The 25,125-nt window shown below is 36.1% G+C and overlaps 1 protein-coding gene across 1 annotated transcript in view; it reads right to left on the bottom strand.

Moving 5' to 3' along the window:
- The window catches only part of BRWD1 (bromodomain and WD repeat domain containing 1), a 117,010-nt gene that overhangs the window by 64,865 nt on the left and 27,020 nt on the right, over positions 1–25,125 (bottom strand). The window contains exons 7-17 of the mRNA XM_081234920.1: positions 24,700–24,860; positions 23,327–23,548; positions 12,987–13,087; positions 11,756–11,826; positions 10,282–10,382; positions 9,434–9,474; positions 8,343–8,441; positions 5,341–5,491; positions 4,970–5,104; positions 1,030–1,158; positions 629–854 (exon numbers count right to left, since the gene is read on the bottom strand). Of these exons, the coding sequence (XP_081091046.1) occupies positions 629–854; positions 1,030–1,158; positions 4,970–5,104; positions 5,341–5,491; positions 8,343–8,441; positions 9,434–9,474; positions 10,282–10,382; positions 11,756–11,826; positions 12,987–13,087; positions 23,327–23,548; positions 24,700–24,860 (1,437 nt within the window). The remainder of the gene's footprint in view (positions 1–628; positions 855–1,029; positions 1,159–4,969; positions 5,105–5,340; positions 5,492–8,342; positions 8,442–9,433; positions 9,475–10,281; positions 10,383–11,755; positions 11,827–12,986; positions 13,088–23,326; positions 23,549–24,699; positions 24,861–25,125) is intronic.

Genomic DNA, 25,125 nt, shown 5'->3' with positions numbered 1-25,125 from the left:
AAAGTTTGCAATAGAACAAGTTATTTAAACCACAAGCTACTTAATGATTACAAAGAGAAAAAAAAAATTCATAGTGGAAAACCTTGGCGGATACCAAGTGTTCAAAGTCAGCGTCACCAATAAGTGCACAAAACACAATCATAAGCATCCTGACATGATACTCCAGGAAGGCTACCATTTATGTTGTCTTCTTTCCAAAATGCATAACCTGAACTTAATCAATGACAACAGAATTTAATGTGCAGCCCCAAATTAAAGTCTACATCAAGGGAGAAAAAAAAAGCTATAACAGGCATTATTAGAACAATAATATTTGATTATAGACTATAGATTTGATAACAGCATTATATAATTGTTAAACGTCCTAATTTTGATAACTGTTTATGATTACATAAGAAAATACCTTTGTTCTTAGAAAATACATACTGAAGTATTTAGGGGTAAATGGACATGAGGGCCAGACCTTAAGTGTCAAATGGTTCAAAACAATAATATGTATCTAGAGATACACTAATAAAACAAAATATTAAGGACTGGTGAATCTGAAAGTACAGGAGTTCTTTGTATTATTACTTACATTTTTCAAATTAAAAATTAAACAAAACAAAAAAAAAGACTTAGAACTTACTTGTTGCCACATAACCTAGCTGTGGAACCAAATGTTCATCTGCAGAATTTTCTCGGCCTGGTACTAATCTCTGATACTTAGTTGGATGAGGATTTCCATCTACATCTACCAAGAATGGTGGAGGCATAAGATGAGGAGCCTGCTGAGTTTGCTCATCTAAGACATAATTATTAGAATCCCTGATCAGTGGCCGATAGTCAGTATGGAAGAACATCTGATCGGGAATCTAGAAAAGGGAAGTTTACAAATTGATATTTTGAGGTTTATACATGTTAAAGAAAATAAATTATTAACCAGTTAACTTTATTTGAAAAGACAAAAAAATTAAATCAATACATCTAACCTATTTTCAAAACATCCTTTATAACTATTTTACATGCTAAGAAAGTATATGAAATGACCTTTTCATATGGCTTGCTGCATCCAAAACCAAATATCAGAAGGTGACCGTGAGAATCTGTACAGGCAAAATGCTGTCCATCCTGTGAAAACTTACAGTCAAATACAGCTCCATGTCCTTGTCCTTCAATCTAGGAAACACAGAGGGAAAAATGTATGACCATTTCTATGTAAGAGCTTTTGCTGTATCAACTTCTGAAAAAACAAATTTTTAAACAAATTTTTCGTTAAGCACATGTTAATATTTTCAGAAAATAAAATTCATTTTAGATACCACTAGCCTAGAAAAAAATCTCGAAAGATCTTCTAAGAATTAGTTCTCAAATTGATCAAATGAAGGATCATAAACCAATCCAAATGAAGGCTTTCTTTACTTCTTACATGTGAATGACAATTTCACAAACTTTTCTTTCAATATGTAACAAAAATCTTTTGATTAATAACCTACAAGGGAGGGGCTTCCCTGGTGGCGCAGTGGTTGACAGTCCGCCTTCTGATGCAGGGGACACGGGTTCGTGCCCCGGTCCGGGAAGATCCCACATGCCGCGGAGCGGCTGGGCCCGTGAGCCATGGCTGCTGAGCCTGCGCGTCCGGAGCCTGTGCTCCGCAACGGGAGAGGCCACAACAGTGAGAGGCCCGCGTACAGGAAAAAAATAAAATAATAAAATAACCTACAAGGGAAATGATTAAAGATTAATAAAGTTTGGAATTCATGAACTAAAATCAATACTTTTATGGAGTTTAAGCTTTCCACTTAGATGACTAAGTGGAAATGCAAAATTTGTAATGCTGCAAAGTCTCAAGGGTGCATATGTAAATGCCTACACCTGCAACTACCTTATTTCAAACTGCCACAAATTTCAGAAAGGATACTCTAAGTGCATCATGAATGTTGCCTTAAATAGATAACTTTTAAACTGTTTTATTCTTGTTTTTTAACTGTAAATTAGAGTAGTTTAGTATTATCAATTTATAGTTAAATGAGTTGTTTCATTAACTCAGTAGTGTAGAGCTATGCTTATCTGTTGTCTCAGCCTATAACTTTCCAATAATTAAACTTTAGGACAAGTTAAATCAGCGTTGGAAAAAGGATTCATCCACCCAACTAACTGCCAAAACAAACTCACATACATACCTAAATACCTGCTCAAAAAGCAACAATTCACTACTGCTACACCACACATGACTGAGTGCCAATGAACAAAATGGGGGGGGGGGGATTAAGCTATTGGGATATTTAGGGACTTGCTGAATAAGATAATCCATGTATACAAATTTGCATTCTCTCATAACATAAAAAGGAAAAAAATGTGTAAATATTTTCCCTCCTATTACACAGATTCACCCCCAGGGTCCTTTGAAGAGCCACCTCCACCACAGCCCAACCTGCACCCTGGCACCACTTCACACCTCTGTCCTGAGACCTTCAGTCCAAGTAAAGCAGAGGAGGGTGGGGAGGGGAGAGCCCTTGGCTGGTAAAGCAAAGATGGTGGCAGCTACTCTCCTATCATACATGTGGAAATTACTGCACCAAAAGCTTTGCTAAGGGTACCTGCTGAGAAGCAAGTTTTCCCAACTGGGTAAACCCACCTAGGCAGAGCAAGACAGACTCTGGTGTTTACCCGCAGTCTGAAGAGTCCTACACAATGTTTCCTGACAAAATCCGACCTGCAACTGTGCCTGGAGAACACTTCAGTGTCACATTATGTTAACTATTTACTTAATGAAATACTGTTTTTGTTAGTAGTTTACAACCCTACATAATTTGTCTAGCATTAGAGAATTAGGAGACTCTCAGCTGAGCAGTAAAGGTAACAAGAATTCAGTATACAAGGCCAATTTTTGGTGTCTGACTGGAAATAAGATCATCGTTGCCCATTTGAGACTTTTTTCAGATTACTCTTTGGCTTAGAGGTTATTTTAGCTTATATTCTGTTTAAAGCCTGAATTAATGTAGTTTTCTGTTTTAATAGATTAAATGTAGTATGTAATGTTCCTATTGAGTTTTAAAGGCTAAGTAAAAGATGGATGTACCTATGAATTTTAAGGCCATAGAAAAATTGAAGAAGGCTTAGTTCTTTTTCCAGTAATTTGAACAGAGATGCAAGTTTCATAGATGCCCAATGATGTACTTGGGTCAGGCTATTTGAGTTGTTTTAGTGCACTTAATGTTAATAAATAAAAAACTGTATTTTAAACTGCTTGTTGAAGAAACTGTCCAGTGTAAGCACATTGAAATAAAAATTTTAAGGTCAAAAAAAAAACAACAAAAACATGGAACACATGAACTAAGATGGTCTTCAATCAAATATCTAAGAATCATTCACCTATAGGATGCTACTACATTGCCTCAAAACTTAATTATAGTTTAAATAGGATCTCAATATAAACTGAAGAGTAATTTTATAAACCTATCATTATATATGAGATATATATATATATATATATATATATATAAATCAAAAGTCTTAACAATGTACAAGCCCTTTTACACATTTCCCTCAGAATTTATCCCAAGGAAATAATCAGAGATCTACCTAAACAGCCATGTATAAAAACATTCAAAGTATTGTTGCTGTGCATATTTTAGAAACCACTTAAATACTCAACAACAGTAAATTAACCATATAGGTAACATACTTCTAAGATAGGCTGAATTTACTGTCAACAATCTATTTGCAAACTCTTAAAAAATATTTAAGGGTTTGAAAAACATTCTTTACATAAAATGAGAAAGGATTACAGAACTATGTGCAAGAATGCCAACTAATAAGTATGTAAAGAACGATGCCATTAGAAAGCCTTTGATGGATACTGATACTTGTGAAAGTTTACCGAGGAACCAGACATTTACATAGTGTCTGAAAAAATTAGTTTAAAATTTACAAGGAAAAAAACAACTATTTTAAAAATCAGTTGGGAAACTTGGCAGATGCCACCTTAACCAAATATTAATCATTATCACCATATAACAGTGGAACATATAAATATCATGTGCCTTCTAATATAATGCATGGAGGGCACACTATCATTTATGTTTTATTACATCAAAAAAATGTGTAACAGTATTGCATCATGAGGAAATATCAGACAAAACAGAGACATCCTGTAACATTATTTGCCTGTAAAAGGGCAAGATATAGGGGAAAAAAAAAAAAAAGGCAGAATTATTGATCTTACAAAACTAGAGATACATAACTACTTAATACAATGCGTGATCCTGAATTAGATCCTGGTCCAAGGGGTAAAATATAACTATAAAGGCATTATTAGGACAACTGACAAAATGTGAATATAAACCTGGATTAGACAATGCTACTTTATCAATGTTAAATTTGCCTATTTTGGTAACTGTATTGTAGTTATGTATAAGAAATTCTAAAAACATGCAATAAGATCGTAATCTGGTTTTCAAATATTCATGTGCAAAAAGAAGAAACGCTGAAAAACAAACAATGATGTTTGATTCCCTAGATGACTCTACTGAGTATTATTTTTTACTATCAAAATTTTTTTGGTCGCACCACGTGCCATGTGGGATCTTAGTTCCCCTGCATTGGAAGTGCTGAGTCTTAACCACTGGATGGCCAGGAAGTCCTTATTATCAAATGTTTTAATAAATTTAAATAGTGAAAAAGTTGTGTGAATTACAATAATTTTGCCAATCTAAACACAGGCGGGGACAAATTCACACACCCAAAGCTAAATAAATAAATTTTGAAAATCTTTCCCTCATGTAAATTAGTTATACAGATTAATTTCACATTTGTACGTATGTGTGTATGTATATATGGCTATCAGATATTTATCAGACTAAGTAGTACCCTGATTTCTAGAAATATAAACTGCCAAAATATGCAAATCAGTTTCTGGCTACACTTCATTATCCAAATACTTGAAACAAATGCAAACATGCATGAAGATACCGCTCACTCCACTTACCATATTAAAATAATGTTTCATCTTGGTGCCTTTTGTAATATCCCATATGAATATGCTGCCATCATGTCCTGCAGATAACATAATTCTGGAATCAAAGGGATGTGTCTCCAAAACAAATACTTCATCAGCATGTCCCTTTATTCAACAAAGTCATACAGTTAAGGAGGGTTTGCAAGTTACAGGTTTAAAGTTAAAAGCCCATATTGCCACAGTGTATAAGAGTTTTAAAATATGTATTAATGACAGTAATTTATACATTAGTATATATACAAATTTCTATTCATTTGATAATATAAATGAAACATGTTTATTAAAAATAAAATTAGAGTTCAAAAATTTTTGATTTGTTATATTCTATAAAAACTACCTACCAATAAGTTATGAAGCAGTTGTCCAGTATAAGAATTCCACACTTTGAGGACATGATCATTCACAGCTGTGACAACAATGCTATCATTCTGATTCCAAGCTATCATTGTTACTTTGGGTTTCATAAACCTTTCCTCTTCTAAAGATAAATCTCTAAGAAAAAAAATAAGAAATGTGCAATGCTATATGTGTAGGAGGCTGTACAATGTACACAATCCCTCATCGATACAGAAATAACTGAAGTAATCCAGCTCATGTCCATACCTTACCAACTCGATAGAGAGTTCTTCACATCTGACCCGCAAAAGGTTGTCTATAAACAGACAAGGGCAAAATCTCGAGGGGTAAGGGATGATTTACAAACAGTTCGGAGACTGAATACAGGCAGATTTCAGAATACCACCGCTGCTCATAAAAGCAAAGCTTTTTCTCTCTACCTCTTTTCTAAATATTCCCTTCTCCTGACCCCAAGCCCTATAAGTAATACTTTCAACGGCTTCACTCTCTATAGATGACAAAAAACTTCAGGAAGACAGAAAGAAGGTAATTCATCTTCATGACCCCAATGTCTAGTAAAGTGCCTGACATACTCTCAATTTGCTGAACTGTAAATGAGTTGTATTCATCTCTTTCTACTTCCCTATAAACTGTTCCTACACGTCCTTGCCAAGAACGGTCTTGGATACACGTCTGCAGTGTTTTGCTGCCTTTATGAAAGCAATATGCAAAGCTTCTGTATAAAATACAGCAGTCAGTAGTATGGGGTTGGGGGGACTAGGGGGGACCTAGCTGCTTCTAAAATCATAGAGCACATTCTGAGAAATGATTAAGCATATAATAAACATGTATTTTAAAGAAAACGGCTACAAGAATATGGAATGAGTGCTATGTAACACCTATCTATGTAAGCACCATGGAACACAAATGAGAGAATAACTCTAACTAGACTGGTCAGAGGAAGTGTAACATAAAAGACAAAAAGGGACTTCCCTGGTGGCGCAGTGGCTACGAATCCACCTTCCAATGCAGGGGACACGGGTTTGAGCCCTCATCGGGGAACCAGGATCCCACATGCCATGGGGCAACTGGGCCATGTGGCAACTGGGCCACGTGCCACAACTACAGAGCCCGAGCGCCACCACTGGAGAGAAGCCTGCATGCTGCAATGAAGATCCCACATGCCACAACTAAGACCCAACACAGCCAAATAAATAAATAAATGAAAAAATGAAATACAGGCTAAGACCCTCCATGCTTCATTTGAATTTACTAACAGACGTGTTGCATTTCATCAAGCTGATTAGCCAAGATTAGAACACTAAAACAAATATATCCATCAATTTTTACACACAGAAAACACTGCCTTTCAAGATTTGAAATAAGTAAAACTTCAAATGAGAAAAGAATATTTCCACCATGAAGGAAAATACAAGAAAAGTTCTCTCCATGAAGAGAGGGTGACAACAAGAAAAATAAATAGTTCTCAGTCTCATTTTTAAATTTTTATTCAAGTTTTTACAATGGTATTCCTATTTTGCCTAATAAAATAATTGTTCATGGGCGAATACCATTTCAAATGTTCTTCACTGCCATTCTTTCATTATTATTCATTTTCACACTAAGATGCTTCTAAATATCCAGATGTAACATTTCTAAATAATTGTAAAGATCTGTTTGTGAACAACGATTATCAGATTTCTAGTATGTATTCTTTCCATTCTCTACCACAGATCATTCCACAAAAATATTAATATCAAATTTATTTTGAAATCCAATACAACTGTTTGAGCTACAGCAGAGAATGGGTTAATTTCTCCTACTATTACTAAAAATAAAGCAGACATGAAGATCTAAAATGTGTGACATTTCTCAGAAAAACTGCTAATAACATTGATATGCCTACTCTAGACCAGGCTTTAAAATTGCCAATAATACTTAAAGGCAGGTAGTCTCACTTCCCAGATGATGAAACAGATTAATAAATATTAAATGATGTTCTCAAAATTATATAGCTATAAACAGTGTAAATGGTATTTGAGCAAAGGTCTGACTCCAAAACACATATTCTTTCCACCACCTGTACGGCCTCCCAAAATATACAAACCAAAAAAGCAATGTATTTGAAATTTGTAATATTTATATTGGAAAGTACTAAACTTATCTCAGAGATGCTCAAGATACGTTCTTGAGACTTTGGAGGTTGAGGGAGGGGACGGTTAGACAAACTTGCCTTCAATGCCATTTTACAAACCAAAATTTCAGCATACAAAAAGAAAAATTTTCACTCCCACTGGAGCCCAATTTTTTTAAACCTAAATAAAGTGTGTTTGTTAGCTTTTTTCACCAGAAGTAGCTGTAAGTGACTTCTTAAAAATTCCAAAATCCTACCTTCAAAAAGTAGAATTTTCTGAAAATTTTCACATTTGATATACTTGAGTTATTTTTATATATTTTTTGAAATAGTAGGCGGGGACTCCCCTGGTGTCACAGTGGTTAAGAATCCGCCTGCCAACGCAGGGGACACGGGTTTGAGCCCTGGTCCAGGAAGATCCCACATGCCACAGAGCAACTAAGCCCATGCACCACAACTACTGAGCCTGTGCTCTAGAGCCTGCAAGCCACAACTACTGAAGCCCATGCGCCTAGAGCCTGTGCTCCACAAGAGAAGCCACTGCAATGAGAAGCCCGTGCACAGCAACAGAGTAGCCCCCGCTCGCCGCAACTAGAGAAAGCCCGCGCACAGCAATGAAGACCCAACGCAGCCAAAAATTAATTAATTAATTAATTCTAAAAAAAAAAGAATATACGAGGTTTAAGTATTTATCTGTCAGATGTGCAGGAGGGAGCCATTCACTTAGATCGTAGCTCTTCTAACAGGAGGTGGCTCCAGTCCCCTGAACAAAGCAATCAACCAACCAGAGAGAGAGAGAGAGAGAGAGAGAGAGACAGAGAGAGACCAAGTACTTAGGATGCACCTACTTAGAAACAAACCATCTCAACTTACCCTGAGATTCTTGTAGCCATATCCAGTAAGATGCTTCTCCATTCTAACTGCTCAAATCTCCAAATCCGTGCTGTTCCATCTCTGCTACCACTTAAAAACCTTAAAAGAAAAGAAGAACATCTCCTACTCACATACGTGCTACCAAGGGCTACAGTTATTATTTCAAGTGAAAAAATTTTTATTGTAGCTATCTTGACTGCAGGTAAATCTATAGGTGTTAATTCCAAAAGACACAGAATTTAGCGCATATCTAAACAGAGAAAATTTGGTTTGCTATGATTTGCCTGGCCCTATTAAGTAAAGCACATTTCAAACTCAATCACTAGCTTCTCGAATAGATTGAGTTTTGAAAAGACAATGTACAATAAGTATTTGGAGGGGGGTTGGGGGGGAGAAGGACAATTAAAGATGTATGGAAGAAACAGTAAGACCAAAAGCGCCATTATAAGCATTTTAACTCTAAATTCAAATTAATTCATGCTAGCCATGTGTAAAAATAAATCTATCATTTAATAAAGTTAAGTGTTAAAAAATCACAGTTTAGGAAAGGTACCTGAAAAGACACTGGGGACCACAAAGGATGTAATTTAAGTGATAATTCTGTTGCATTACATCACAGTGATTGATTAGAAAAGATTTTCTTTTAACTACTCAAATATAACAAATTTCTTTATCCTTACACCTAATTTTCCTATAAATCAAACATTTAGCCAGCAGTGAGATAAAGAAAAACGACTTTTGGTCATAGGAGGCTGCAGAAACTACAGTTCTAAAAACTTACATTTAATTGTTTCCTCCCTGCCCCAGACACTTTTCCTTCAATTATTACATTTACTAACAAGTACCTGCAATATGATATATACCTACAAAGTGATGTATTAGTTATACTAATAGGAAGCATAGTATAGTTACCTAAAAACACACTCACAAATACAAACACGGTGGGGGGTGGGGGTGGGGGTGGGTGGGATGAATTGGGAGACTGGGATTGACATGTATACACGGATGTGTATAAAATGGATGGCTAATAAGAACCTGCTGTATAAAAATTAAATTAAAAAATTTAAAAAAACACACACACACTTACTTACCGATCACCATTGTTACAAAATTGGATACTATCAACTTTATCCTAAAGAGGGGAAAAAACCAAACACAAAAGTAATCATCTACATAGTCTGTACACAAAGAAAACCCACTCAGTTTTAGAGCCAGAAGCATATTTGGTTTAAAGCTAGAGATACGCACTTACGCTGCTTAACCCTGCCATTCAAACACATATTGTACGTTTAAGTGCAAAGAATCTAACTACGAACCTAATAAGGCTAAGACACAGCTCTTGCCTCAAAGATAGACACATGTGGTAAAAAGAAGCCTACTTCTAAAATTAAAGCAGTATTTGCAATTAATTACATCTGTATAAAAATTGATATGTGTAGAGAGTGATCAAAATAAAAGGTTTAAGTAGCTGAAAACAAGGCATTATTCACTTCGATGATTATGTGCAAAAAAAAATAATAATAATTTCTTTTAAAGTGATTTTTTTAATCAAATACTTCACAGAACTTCCTGTAGGAGAACAGATGACCTGCCCGCTAACCAGCACTCCAGAATACTGAGAGTTATCTATCTTAGTACACACTGATAAAACAGCATTCTAATTTCATGAGCTTGGTTTAGATAAATAGACCCAATTCAAACCTAATCACCCAGATTAATTATCATAATCAAGAGTCTAGACTTAAAGCTGAAATAACCACTGCAAAGTATCTGGCATCGTAAGGTGCTGAGTTTGTCAATATCATGCTTCACCTTTAAATCCAATTCCCCCTAAATTTAAGTTAAAATTAAAATCTGTAACAATTTCCCTTAGCAGTATGAGGCTATGTACCAACAGGAATATTAACAATCTACAGAATTTTAAAACATGAATACTTACAGTGTGACTTTCAAGTTCTGCGATTTTTTCAGGTGCTTCAAAACCCAAAAAATACATTCTGATTACGTGATCAGTACTACCTGTGGCTAAAAACATACCACCTGAAATAAAAATTTTAAGGTTTAAAAAATCCAGTTTGTAACAAATATCTTAACCAAATTTCTATATTAAATTAAGCAAGCTCTCTATGCCAAAACTAAATTTATCTCAATAAATCCGTTTTCGTTGGGAGAGAGCTCAATCAACAGTGATGACCAATGACTTAACCAACTGTGCCTATGTAATGAAGCCTCCATAAAAAACTCAAAAGGGCAAGGTTCAGGGCTTCCCTGGTGGCACAGTGGTTGAGAGTCCACCTGCCGATGCAGGGGACATGGGTTCGTGCCCCGGTCCGGGAAGATCCCACATGCCGCGGAGCGGCTGGGCCCGTGAGCCATGGCCGCTGAGCCTGCGCGCGCGGAGCCTGTGCTCCGCAACGGGAGAGGCCACAACAGTGAGAGGGCTGCGTACCGCAAAAAAAAAAGGGCAAGTTTCAGAGAGAATCCAGGTTGATGGACAGGTGGATCTCAGAGAAGAATGGCACACCCAGAGAGTGCCCCTTCCCACATACTTTATCCTATGCATCTCTTCCATCTGGTTATTCCTGAATTATATCCTTTTATAATAAACCGAAAATCTAGTGAGTAAAATGTTTGAGTTTTGTCGGCTGCTCTAGCAAATTAATCAAACCCACGGAGGAAGCTGTGGGAATCTCTGCTCTGTATAGCCCATCAGTCAGAAGCACAGGTGACAACCTGGTCTGAGGCTGTGGGTAGGTGGGGCATCTTGTAGGACTGAGCCCTTAACCTGTGGGATCTCACACTGTTCTCTAGGTAGGTAGTGTCAGAATTGAGTTGAATTATAGGACACCCAACTAGTGTCGGAGAATTGTTTGGTGGTGCTGGGGGGCGGGGGGTGGCGGGGAGGGCAGGAAGCACACATCAAATGAGGCTTAATTTTTAAAAGTTAATTCAGTCTGGAAATGTTCACTATCTCCCTCTGTTGTATTAGTTGTGACAATGACTTTAAGATGCTGCGGCTCTGAAAATGCAGGAAAAGGGGTTCTGCTTCCCAAACAGCTTTACACACCTAAACCTAGCTATGGAATATAAAGTTCACTTGTTCAAATTTTCAGACTTCTATGGAGAAAGATCTTTGACCTCTCCCAAAAAGAAAGGTTTCACACAAGTCCACTGTACAAGGAAAGAAAATGGAGAATAATTTCACAAGATGTGTGGAAAACAAATTTAAACTACCAAAATCATGCAGTTCAGTTAAAAGAACCACATTCTTGGTTTATCATACACACAGGGCACATGGCACAGGAATTGCTCATATGGACACTTCAAGCCTCCTTTTTGCCAGCTCTCTCTCATAATGTGGTCATTCAAAATGCTAAAATAAAACTAAGAAAAAAACACTAAAGTTATCTTACCAACACTAAAAGAAGAACAAAGCATTTGAACGCCTGGTCTAGGCTTTTCAGTGAACTTCAGGGGACGTGGACTTGAAAAGAAGATGTTTTAAAATACATTAGTTTAGCACATTGACATGGTTTAAAATATTGGTTTTAATCTAGCATATTTAAATGTTATAATCTTATTTCTAGTACCTCACAGTATACCAAATATTTCCACATATGCTGTTATAGCTGGATGGATTTCAGAGGACTGTCCAATCCCCAAACTTATACAGAACACAGTATACAGAAAGAACAAGCCTACTAACCCCCGTTCTGGAACTTAGGTGACTAAAGCTCAGACAGTGTAAGAGAATCCATTATCGAGACCTCAGAGCAGGATGTAGAACCACCGGGTGATAGCATGGTCCAACAGAAAGGGCATGCGAGCCACACGTGTAACTTTAAATTTTTAGTAGCCACATCATAAGTATAAAGATAAAACTAGGATTTTTTAGTAGCCACATTATAAGTAAAAAGATAAAATTAGTTTTACTTCATTTAAACCAATATATCCAAAATATCACATCAATGTTAATAAAATTTTATTGAGAACTTTAGGTTCTTTCATATTAAATCTTTTAAATCTTCCAGATCATAGTAGACACTAATAATACATCTCAATTTGAACAGTTTTCATTAAAAATACTTGATCTGTACTCAGATTTCATAAAACTTATAGCTGAAAAACTAAATTCAAATACTCAAGTTGTTTGAAATATGCTTAAAAGTTTTGTAATAACTGAATCGTGTCCGTTAAATTTAAATTAATAATTCGATTCCTCAATTGCACTAGCCACATCCAAAGTGCTCAATAGAGACATGTAGCTAGCGGGCACACTGGGCAGTGCAGGGCTATGATCCAGGTCTGATTCTTAAATGATCCTGCCTAAATTTCTGCCTATGTAATTATACGTTTCTAACATTTTTCAAAATGTTCACATATATACTATCACTTTTTCTTTCTCAAAAAGATGTGCCCACTAAGACAGCATGGCTATGCTCCTTTTACATACCCAACTATCTAAATCGTACAGTGTAAACAGTAGTCAATATGGCACATAAGCTGTATATAACAAAAATTAAATTCAAAAGTAAAAAGGCAACCACAATACACAATTTCTCTTTATAATCAGATTTCATGTCACCAAACTCAACTGTAACAACATTAAAAAAGAAAACTTATTACACAATTAAAGTCACTTACCTGAATTTCAGGGATTCTAAATCCCACTGCCAAAAACAAACTGTCCCATCAGCACCAGTAGAGACCATGTATCTTTGAGAGCCTTTGGCCATTGGGCTAAACTAAAAAGGAATAACATTTACAACTCAGCTTCCTGAGCTGCTACTGAAGTTAAACAGTTTTTCAAAGTTAATAACTTCAACTAACACTTTAAGTAAAACACAAGAAATCCAAAACATAGGTGATATTATTACAGTGAAAACTCATAACCTGTAAAAATATGAAGTCTATCTCTAATTTCTAAATGTAATGTGATCTCAATAAATGATCATTTTCAAAACTAACAAGAATAGTCAGAAAAACTTTTACAAAGAGAAAGTAAAGATCTAGTCCTATCCATGTGAAATCTACCACACAGCCGATTAATTAAAACTATGGGGCACAGTAGGTACACAATGACAGAATGACCAATGGAAAAATGTGAAGTCCAAACTGGACCCTAATACACAAGACTTAAGATAAAGGAGCCATCTCAATCAGTTGAGGGAACAATGGACCTTAAATGCATAAATGGTAAAGGGACAACTGTGCAACCATCTGGGGAAAAATGGCTCCATTCTTCAGACTGTAAAGCAGGATAAATTCCAAGTGATCAACATTTTAAATATTTAAATAACAAAACCATAAAAGTATTATAAGAAAACACAAAAATTATATCATAATTTCAGAACAGGGCTAACATTTGTGCTACACAAACAAGCTAGAGAAAGCAAGATCAATTTGGTCCAGAGACATCCTGGACCAAAGGCAGCTTTTAAGGCAGCTTAAAAGAGAAAAATATAAGGAAAACAAGAAAAACGTACTAGGCAAAGGAATAAGATGAACAAAAATACAAAAGTGAGAGGGAATGTGATATGTGATAGTTAACAGAAAGATCTATAAGACTAAGTGTTCGTTTTAGAAGTGGTATGGAAATGGGTTAAATGGATAGAAAATCTGGACCCAATAACAGCAAGTTAAGAGGTTAACTGTACTTCTCAAGTAAAACGCTGAAGGCAACCCAAAGATTTGTCTGACAGCAGTATACAATATTGATTGAAAAGGCACAGATAAAATAAAGAGCCAAGAATCAATCCAATTGATCCAAGAACCTTAACTGGAGGGCAGTACCCCCTACCTTCATGAAAGAAGCAACACAACTTGCTGACTCATGAGACATTCAAGATAAAGGAGCTTAAGCAAAAGGAAGACCAGTATTGCCATTAAGAGAAAAGGAAGTGTTGGGAAGAAATGGGTTGGGTTTTTTTTTTTCCGTATGAGTTACATACTTACTTATCATTACAACATGCCAGAGAGATATAGTTTATTATCTCTGTTTCATGCTTTTTCCCAAGGTTATATACACTTTGTAAGAGAGATAGGATTTGAACCTATGACTTCTTCAGCGAAGCTTCTTCTAAGCTCCTTCTCTTCGAATATATGAAATGAAGGGTTTTTTAAGTGATTATTTACATCTAAGTAGATGTTTCAGAATATGGACTAACAATGAGTTTTAGAGAATATCCCATTAAAAGTAATAACGGAAATTATATTGACAATTGGATATTCTTGTTAATTAAAATGAAAACAACAAGGTAAAATTTGTAACCTTGCAAACACAGAGTACTCTAAGAATTTTAATTAAAGTTAGTTAGAAAACAGGTGACTTAATATGACAGATACACAAGTCGTTGGTTGCTCTCTATTCTGTCTCACTGATGTCTTTGTCTAGCCCTGGGTTGCCACTATACTGTTTTCTCTACAACATCTTTTAAAGCATTTCAAAATATCTAGTATGGCAAAAAGTTGAGGGTTTTTTGTTTCTTTGAGGGATTGGGGGGGTCTATTTGTGCTTATCTTTCTCTTTCTAAATGAACTTGATAACATGCCAAGTTCCATTAAAACAAAGCAACTGGGATTTCAAATGTAAATACACTGACTTTATACCATGATTTGGAGATGTGACATCTTTACAACATTGAATCTCCTGATTCAGGAGCATGGTAGACATTTTCACTTATTTAGACTATTCCCTCCCCACCACCCAAGGTTCTGTCATTATTTTTAAGACCTTTCCCCATCTCCTGGTAAGTTTATTCCTATGTGAAGCTTTTGTTGCTATTGTGAATTATGTACTTTTTTCATTATATTTGCAAACTGATTATTGATGGTTTATAAGAAAGTTTTGGTTTTAGGACATGGGTCCTATATCTATCTGTTTTACTAAGCTCTCAGCAGTTCTAATAGGTTTTAATAGAATTCACCAGGTAAATCCTCTTAAGTTTGTGTTTTAAGAGATTTTTTTTTTTTAGTACCCAACAGGCATTTTTAACTTTTGAAGTCTTCCTTTTACTGCTTCTAAGTAACAACATTTCCTCAAATGCAGTACCGCTGACATATAGCCATGTTTTATTAAACCTCAAAGCCTCAAAGCTACTCATCGATGACTGTAACAGGCATCTCTAAATAAAGCAAACAGTAAGACCTGCAATTTCTCAAAGTCCCTTTTGGCTTTGTGATTCTGTACTGCAATCTCACATGTCTACTTCCAAAGTCAAAATAGTTTTCCTGAAATCACACACTCTGAGTAACTGTCTAGTATATAACATGTGCCTGAGAGCATAATAACTTCTACTTTTACAACTTATTCAGTGGCAAAATAAGCAGTCTTTAATGTATGTTGATCCTCTATTTTGCTATTAAAGAATGCATTAAAGGTAGTAAGCTGTCCTATTAACTGTTAAAATGCAAATCTTTCCTGTGTGCTCACATGTGCATTCTAGACAGAGCTATTAGCATGGGGGAGTGGAGGAGGGGGTAAAATTCACACAACGTTAAATTCACCACTTAAACCATTTTAAAATGTATAATTAAGTGGCATTTGGTACATTCACAATACTCTGCAGCCATTATCATTATCTGGTCCCACAACTATTGTAAGATTAAACTGAAATCTGTCAAGGCATTTTCCATTGACTCTCTTGGCTTTTTCAAGTAGGTAATCAAACTGTTTGAAAAATGAGAATTTGGGGGACTTCCCTGGCAGTCCAGGGGTTAGGACTCCATGCTTCCACTGCAGGGGGCAGGGGTTAGATCCCTGGTCAGGGAATTAAGATCCCACATGCCATACGGCATGGTCAAAAAGAAGAAAATGAGAATTTTTTTCTCTTTCTTTCCAATATTTATACATTTTTGTTTTTTCTTGCTTAGTAGTACTTGCTAATGTTGAACAGTTGCAGTGATGGTATAGTGTTTGTTCATTTTCCCCAAATGTCACTTCGCAATATTCCAAATCTGCATAAAAGTTGCAAGAATAGTACAATGAACACTCACATACCAGTCACCAAGATTCACCAATCGTTAATATTTTGCCACACTTGCCCCTGGCTACTGGATGGACTTGAGAACCATCTGAATCTAAGGGGCAGACGTCATGACACTTCAACACTAAAATCCTCAGCATGTATCTCCTAAGAACAATGCTATTCTCCTACATAATACATTTATAAGACTCAAGACATTTAATATACAATTAATATTGAAATTTCCCCCAATTTCTCAGATGTCCATTATAGGTTTTCTTTTTTTTCTCCCTCTCTTAAAGACAGGATCCACATCACATATTTATATTTGTCACATTTTTTACTTTCCTTATAAAATAGTTCTCCCACCTTTTGTCTTTTTGAAACTAAGCTTTTGAAGGATATAGACTGCTTTCATAAACTGTTAATTTGGATTTGTCTGACTGCTTCCTCATGTGATTCAGGTTAAACATTTCCGACAGAAATACTAACAGGTAGAGAAAGAATTTTAACTACAGATTCAATGCATTTTATAGTTACAGGTCTATTCAGATTTTCTTTCTTTCTGTGCCAGTCTTAAGTGTTTTTCTGATATTTACCTATTTCACTTTTTCAGATTTTCCATATAAAACTTTTAAAATATACTTTTTAGTGTCTGAAGGTTCTATAGTGATTCCCTTTTCCAAATATGATAATAGTTATTGATGATATTTCTATGTTGATCCTAGATTAATCTCAGTCTTACACCATTTTTAGTATTTCATTCAAAGAACTTCTGGCTTCGTTGATACTCTTTACTGTTATGCTTATTTTTTCCATCCTTAATTGTTTCCTGTTCTTTTTCTAACTTTCTGAGAAATACATCTAATCACTGAATTTCGGCCTTTTCTTTAATGCATGCATTGAGGGCTATAAACTTCCCTTTCAGCACCGCTTCAGCTGGGTATTAATTATCTACTGTTGTTTAACAAAGTATCCCAAAACTTAGCTACTGGAAACAACAGTAAATGTTCATTATTTCACAGTCTCTAAGGGTCAAGAATTCAGGAACAGCTTTAGCAGGGTGGTTCTGGCTCAGGGTCTCCTGAGGTTGAAGTCAAGATGTCAGCCCAGGCTTAAATGAGGATGGAGGACATGCTTCCAGAAAGGCTGACTCACACGGCTAAGAGAGGAGACTCCAATTATTCACCATGAAGACCTTTCCATAGGGCTGTCTGAGTGTCCTGTCGAAATGACACAGCAGGCATCTCTCAAGACAAGTGAGTCAAGAGAATAAGACAGACATTTCCATTCAAGTCAAGAGAATAAGATAGTGACTCCCACTGTCTTATAGCCTTTCACTATCAAGCAGTGGAAGTCACCCTACATCACTTTCCCAGTATCCTATAGGTTACACAGGTCAACCCTATTCAACAAGGAGACTACCAATGGGTAACAGTATGACGAGGCAAGAATCACTGGGCACCATCTTGGTGGCTGGCTACCAAACTCTATATCCCACAAGTTATAATTATAATATTTTCATTATTAATCAGTTCAAAATATTCTCAAATTTTTATTCTAATTTCATCTTTGATGCATGGGTTACATAAAAGTGTATTGCTTAATTTATAAAAGTGAGGATTATTCTATTAATTCTCGCTGCTAGTAATTTCCAGCTTAATAGCACTATTGGAGAATATACTTAAGATTATTTTCAGTATTTTCAAATTTATTGAGAACTTAGTTTAAGGGTTGGAATGTGGACAATATTTATATAATAATCCACTTATGACTGAAAAGAAATGATGCAAATATAATACGCAGTGTTCTAATGTGTCATACAGATCCAGCTTATTATTTATATTGTTCAAATCTATATTCTTAATGACAAAGATTGTCCTTCCAACTACTGAAAGAGACAGAGATGTGCTTATTGCCCATTAATATTATGGAGGTCTATTTTTCCCCGTATGTTCTATTTTTGCTTAATGTATTTTGAGGCTGTGTCACTGAACACATACAAATTCAGAACTCTTCTTCCTGCCTAAACATTTAATCATTATAAATTGTCCCTCTTTATCTCTAAAATTGGTATTTGCCTTAATGCCTTTTTATCTAATAATATTAGTATGCTATACCAGCCTTCTTATGGTTAATTTTTGGATAATTGTTTCCATCCTTTACTTTTTTTTTACATCCAGACTCCCTATACCCTTATATTGAAGGTGAGGTTTTTCAATTATGTCTGAAATCTTTCTCTCTTATCTGGACCATTTAATGCATTTACAAGTAACCTATGATTACAATGCCATTTAATGATAACCTAGTATCATCTCAGTACTTTTCCCACACTTCTTTTTCTTTCTTTTCTTGTCTTTTTATATTTCCCCCTCTATTCAGCTTAGTAGTTGTATATTCTCTTGCTAGTCTTATAATTAGAGATTACAAAATGCAAAGATCTAACAATACTAAAGTTATCTCCTCCCTATATACAAGCTGTTATTACTACTGGTTTACTTCCATACATAATTGAAAACCCTAAGACGTTACAGTTGTTGCATGCAGTCAATGTTTCTTTCCATTTGCTCACACATATTTTTTTGAACTCTTCATCCTTTCTCACTCCAAGCCTGGGATCACACTCCTTCTCTGCCTAATGGAGACTATTTCGAATTCCCGTTAGTGCTGTGCCATCACTAAGAAACTCTCAATTTGTCTGAAAACGTGTTTATTGTAGTTCAATGGTATTTTCAGTAGGTTCAGAATTCATGACTGGCAGTCATTTCCTATTAACACTTTAAGAAGAGGACTCCTGGGCTTCCCTGGTGGCGCAGCGGTTGAGAGTCCGCCTGCCGATGCAGGGGACACGGGTTCGTGCCCCGGTCCGGGAAGATCCCACGTGCCGCGGAGCGGCTGGGCCCGTGAGCCATGGCCGCTGAGCCTGCGCGTCCGGAGCCTGTGCTCCGCAACGGGAGAGGCCACAACAGTGAGAGGCCCGCGTACCGCAAAAAAAAAAGAAGAGTACTCCTTTGTCTATCAACTTCCACTGCTTCTACTGAGAAGCTAGCCGTCAGTTTTATTCCTTCTTTATTTTCCCCTCTGGTTACTTAAGATTTCTCTTTGTCTTTGGTTTTAAAGCTTTTACTGTAATGTTTAGTAGTTGTAGTTGTCTGTATATTTATTCTGCCCAGGATCCTTAGTGTTTCTTCAATCTGTGGCTTTATTTCTTTAGCGTATTTCGCAAAATTCTCAGCTATTATCACTACAAACATAGCTTTTGCTTCATTCTCTCCTCTTCTTCAGGAATTCCAATTACACATATGGTATATATGTATGTATACACATGTGGAATCTTGTCAGCATTTCCTGTCTATTTCTTAATCTCTTTCAGTACATTCCAAACTCTTCCCTCTGTGCTTCCATCTATTTATTTTCTTCTGACCTCATTTCCAGCTCATTAATTCTCTCTTTGATTTCTTCAGTTGCATCTAATCTGCTGTTAAAACCATCCATTGAATTATTAAATTCAGTTATATGTTTCAATTCTAGAATTTCCTTTTTACTAACTTCTAGTTCTCTGATGAAATTTGCATATTTACTATGAATTTATTATGCATACATACTTCCAAGATATATCCTCCCCAACCCTACAAGTCTGTCAGAATTTCTGCTAAGCTTCTCAGCCATCTCCTGTGAAACTGGCATATGCCTTCAAACTCAAGTTCCTCTCCCTGGGCTTTCCTTATCTCCTGTATCTTGGTCCCATAATTTCTCATTGTATTAGTACTTCAGATACTTTTTTCACGCTCTTCCAGCTTTTCTAGTTGCCAGCTCTGCATTATGTCTTTTACTCCTGAAGAATGTTCACTTGATCCTCTCAGACAGACAAAAGGTTCTACCTCTAACCCAGTTAAGTCTAATGCTAACATTTTTGAGAATGTAAATTATATTAAGTGACACTGTATACTGCTACCCATGAAGGTGTGTGCTAAAATACTGAAAGTGATTATTTCTAGATGGCAAGATTATGGAAGTTTTTAATTTTATCTGCTATTAACTACTGTCAATTTTTTTGCAAACAATATTACTTACATATCTTTTTTCAATAAATAAAAAGAAAACCTTTACTAAAATTTAAAATGGTTTATACATGCCAGTAACAACAAGGCAAAGAACATGAAAAAGATTAATAACTAAAATCATGCATTTGCTTGACTTTGAACTTCAGAGTAACCACTAGCAAGCACAGATAAGCCTTCTGATGTATAAAAACCTATCACCACCCAAGTAGAGTTTTTTGATATATTCAGTAGGTAGTAAACACATGTGGGCCCCCATTACCAAAAGAATGAGGCTTTCAGTGAAGACCAGAGCTCCCCTTTCACACTGAAGAATTCCCTAATGGTTTTAAGACAGACACCCTCAAAAAGTATTATAAATGTTCTTATTTGCTGTTATGTTGCCTATAAGTTCATATCAAATAACAATATTTAAAAAAATTTTTTTAACCTGTGGAACACAGCTAGGATTTGAATTAACTTTTAACCTATGAAATCCTCTAGAGAACAATATACTCCTTGCCAAAAATAAACAGGCAAATCAAAATTTTTCCTACATTTTCAAAGTAAAACACAACCCCAATTATAGTTGTCATCCTTCAAAAATAAGTCTGCAGTCTTTATTCTTCAAGAATATTGACCACAGGAGTTGAGAAAAGTCACTTTTATCACAGAACTTCACACCAAATCTACTTATAGATCACTTAACATATACCCTAGGTAAATTCACATATGAAAATGAAACCACTCTGCTTGTCTTACTCAAACTCAAATCAGAGGCACCAACATGTCTTAAAAGGCCTTACAAATCATTATCTACTAACAAAATGTAATTTAAAAAAAAAAAAAAAAAAAAAGACCGAGCAGCACCATTCTCAGTACTAATGGATCTAAGGCGACTGCAGAGACCACCAGACATTCAATGCCTGGAAGAGCATACCTCAAGGTAAGCAAGCCTCTCAATCAATGATCCTGAAAGTGTAGTCCCTAAAGGAGGAGCAGGACTTCCCTGGTGGCACAGTGGTTAAGAATCCGCCTGCCAATGCAGGGGACACGGGGTCGAGCCCTGGCCCGGGAAGATCCCACATGCCACGGAGCAACTAAGCCTGTGCACCACAACTACTGAGCTTGCACTCTAGAGCCTGCGTGCCACAACTACTGAAGCCCGTGTACCTAGAGCCCTGCTCCGCAACAAGAGAAGCAACCGCAATGAGAAGCCCACGCACCACAACAAAGAGCAGACCCCGCTCGCTGCGACTAGAGAAAGCCTGCACACAACAACAAAGACCCAACGCAGCTAAAATTAAATCAATCAATCAATAAATAATAAAATAAAAGATACAATGAAATAAAATTTTAAAAATAATAATAATAAATAAAGGAGGAGCAGAAGCAGCACTTGGGAACTTGTTATGAAGGCAAATTCTCAGGCCCCGCCTCCAACATTCTGAATCAAACAAAATTTCTGGCACTGGGGCCTAGCAATCTGTGTTTTTTTTGGGGGTTTTGTCTTTTTTGTTTTTATATAAATTTATTTATTTTTATTTGTTTTTATTTTTGGCTGCGTTGGGTCTTCATTGCTGCACGCGGGCTTTCTCTAGTTGCGGAGAGCGGGGGCTACTCTTCGTTGCAGTGCACGGGCTTTCATCGTCGTGGCTTCTCTTGTTGCAGAGCACGGGCTCCAGAGCGCAGGCTCAGTAGTTGTGGTGCACGGGCTTAGTTGCTCCGCGGCATGTGGGATCTTCCCAGACCAGGGATCGAACCCATGTCCCCTGCATTGGCAGGCGGATTCTTAACTACTGTGCCACCAGGAAAGCCCTGCAATCTGTGTTTTAAAGGCCTCCAAGTGATTCTCATGCACATTAGATAAAACTACTGCTCTGGATCCAACAACCAACTTACAAGAAATACAAAGAAACATGTTATCTACTCCACAAGGAAGCAAATGGTACCCAAACTGTGGGAACTCTATAGATAAACCCAACTTCCGCAACAAAGAAACTTCAAGTGGTTATCAAAAAAAAAATTGGACAAGACTGTGCAATTGTTTTAAAATTCTTTTTTTTTTTTTTTTTTTTTTTTTTTTTTTTGCGGTAGGCGGGCCTCTCACTGTTGTGGCCTCTCCCCTTGCAGAGCACAGGCTCCGGATGCGCAGGCTCAGCAGCCATGGCTCACGGGCCCAGCCGCTCTGCGGCATGTGGGATCTTCCCAGACCGGGGCACGAACCCGTGTCCCCTGCATCGGCAGGCGGACTCTCAACCACTGCGCCACCAGGGAAGCCCCTAAAATTCTTTTAATCTATAGCAATTGTAAGGTACAGGCTTTGTCTGATTCCTAATTCAAACAAACTAAACAAAATAATGCTATTTATGAAACAACTGGAAATTTGAACATCAACAAACAAGTGTGATGATAATGTTTTTAATAAAACACAGTATGTCTTTTAGGAAGACATACTGAAGTTTTTACAGAAGAAATGATATGAAATCTAGGATTTGCTTTGGGTACAAGGTGAAATGGCTGAAGAAGAATTGGTCTAAGGTGATGGGCACGTAGGGGTTCATCATACTATTCTGTCTACTGTGTATGTGGTTCAAAATTAACATCCCCAATGAAAGAAAAAAATTAATATATTTCAGCAAATTTAGTCCACTTATCAAAATCCACAAGTCTTAAATTGATGATTTTTCTCCTTTAACACCATGAGTGTGTAATGACACTCATTCAGTTCAACTATAAACCTTAAGGAAACAGTAAGTCATCCATCAAGCCTTCACATAAAACTATTAACTGCATTATATATTTGTTACATCACCCTTCTAAGATTCATGGAACTATAATTAATTATATTTCTCTTCATTACTAAATTTAAAATAGAGCATATAACTACTAAGCATCTTACTATTTCTCATCTCCAAAGAAAAAGAGTTTTAAAGGAAAAGGAGATAATACACAAATGTGCACACTAAAGTTGGTTTACCTGTAAAGATGTAATTGACCCCGTGTGTCCTTGGAGCACAGCAACTGGAGCACAAGTTCTCAAGCACCACACTCTAATTATTTTATCACAGCTCCCTGCAGCAATCATTGTATTCTCATAGTTTACTGCCATATCTGAAATTTCTGCAGAATGACCTCTTAATGTGGATAATAGGCGGCCATTGTGTGTTGACCAAATCTTCACCAAACAATCGTCTGAACCCTGAGAAAAAATACACCCAAAATAAAGTGTTAATACAGCAAGTCTTTTTTATCATTTAAAAAAATACCATTTACATGTCACTCAAATTAAGTGTCTATAACTCCTCCTCTTTCCAACTGTAGAATATTCTGCAAATTATGAATCTTACAGCCAAGAACACTTACAACAGTTTTTTTCTGACAGCCGAGAACACTTATAATAGTTTTTTCTTCAAATCAAATAATAAAGATACCTCGAAGTTTTCATTTCTATGGCTTAGACCTATTATAAATACTATTTTCCCCAAATTCTCTGCCATGTAATAAGCCCAACTGAAAGTTCATGGCTCACCCATTTCAATTAACAATGGTTAAATGTTCGTTTAGCTCACAACAAGCTAAATAATTTGATAAGTGTTAGTTAAGACTGATCTATGTTTCACAAGTTGATTAAGTGGCAATTCCAAAAACAAAAAATAATGGGACTAGAACACTCATTTTAAATAACTAAGCAACAGAGTCTCAAATTTATAGTACCAGCAAGTATCCATCCATTCAGCAAATATTTCAGTATCTACTCTGAGTCTCAACAACTGAAAAATGAAATTTAAACTTCTTACCCACCTTAATTTTCCCTTAAAACATTAAAATGGTAAATTAAATTCCAAATATATACATAGTTTTACAATTATAAAATAATCTTTCAGTGTTAATCCATTTCCCTAGATCATGATTAATCAATGTGAATATGAATCACCTGTAGAGATTTGGATTTTGGGGCTAAGAGGGTCTTTTTGATTAATGAAGAGGGGTTTTTTTTGGATTGTTTTTGGTTAATACATACTATAACCTAATTCAGTAGGTCTAGAATGGGCTGGAGGGGAAGTATTAGGAATGCATATTTTTAAGCATCCTTGATGATCATGCTCAAGAACCACTGCTCTAAATCACTGTATCACAAAAAACACACAAGGCCTGATTATCTGCATCTGAATCACTTGAGATATTGAATAAAAATGTAAATTCATGGGCCCCACACCAGACCTACTGAGTCAAAATTCCTGACAAAGAGGAAAGATAGGATCTACATGTTTTATAAGATTTTCTAGATAATTCTGAGGCACACTAAAGTGCTCCAGATGATACCAAATTGAGTTTAAAATGTTAACTCACTGTAAAGATTCTATGTCCTGTCCTATCAAATGCTACACAGTAAACAGCAGATAGATGTCCGAGAATCCTTCTGTGCATTTTTATATGCTGATACATAGTTCCTGGAAATGCTGTGCTAAAAGTGGAACACCCTGTGAGTTGTTTTCCTCGATGTATCTCCACTAGGAAATAAAAACAATGAAAGTGGTTAAGGGGGAGCCAATATGTAAAAAGCTAAGAAAACCTCCAAAACAATTTCTAGAGGGTCACAAAAATCAATGTTCAAGAAATCCTAAAGACGAAGTTTCTTCCCAATTCTCTTCTACTATAAGCACTAGTACAGACTTCTTATTAAAATAAGATTGTTTTCATTGACTTTTATTACTTTTAGTAATAATTTTAGGAAAACCATAAATCTGAAACAACATTACCAGTACTACCTTTTAA

Source organism: Mesoplodon bidens (genome assembly GCF_964165515.1).
Source record: "Mesoplodon bidens genome assembly, chromosome: 5".
Classification (NCBI taxonomy): domain Eukaryota; kingdom Metazoa; phylum Chordata; class Mammalia; order Artiodactyla; family Ziphiidae; genus Mesoplodon; species Mesoplodon bidens.
This window is presented reverse-complemented; position numbering and strand designations above follow the sequence as displayed.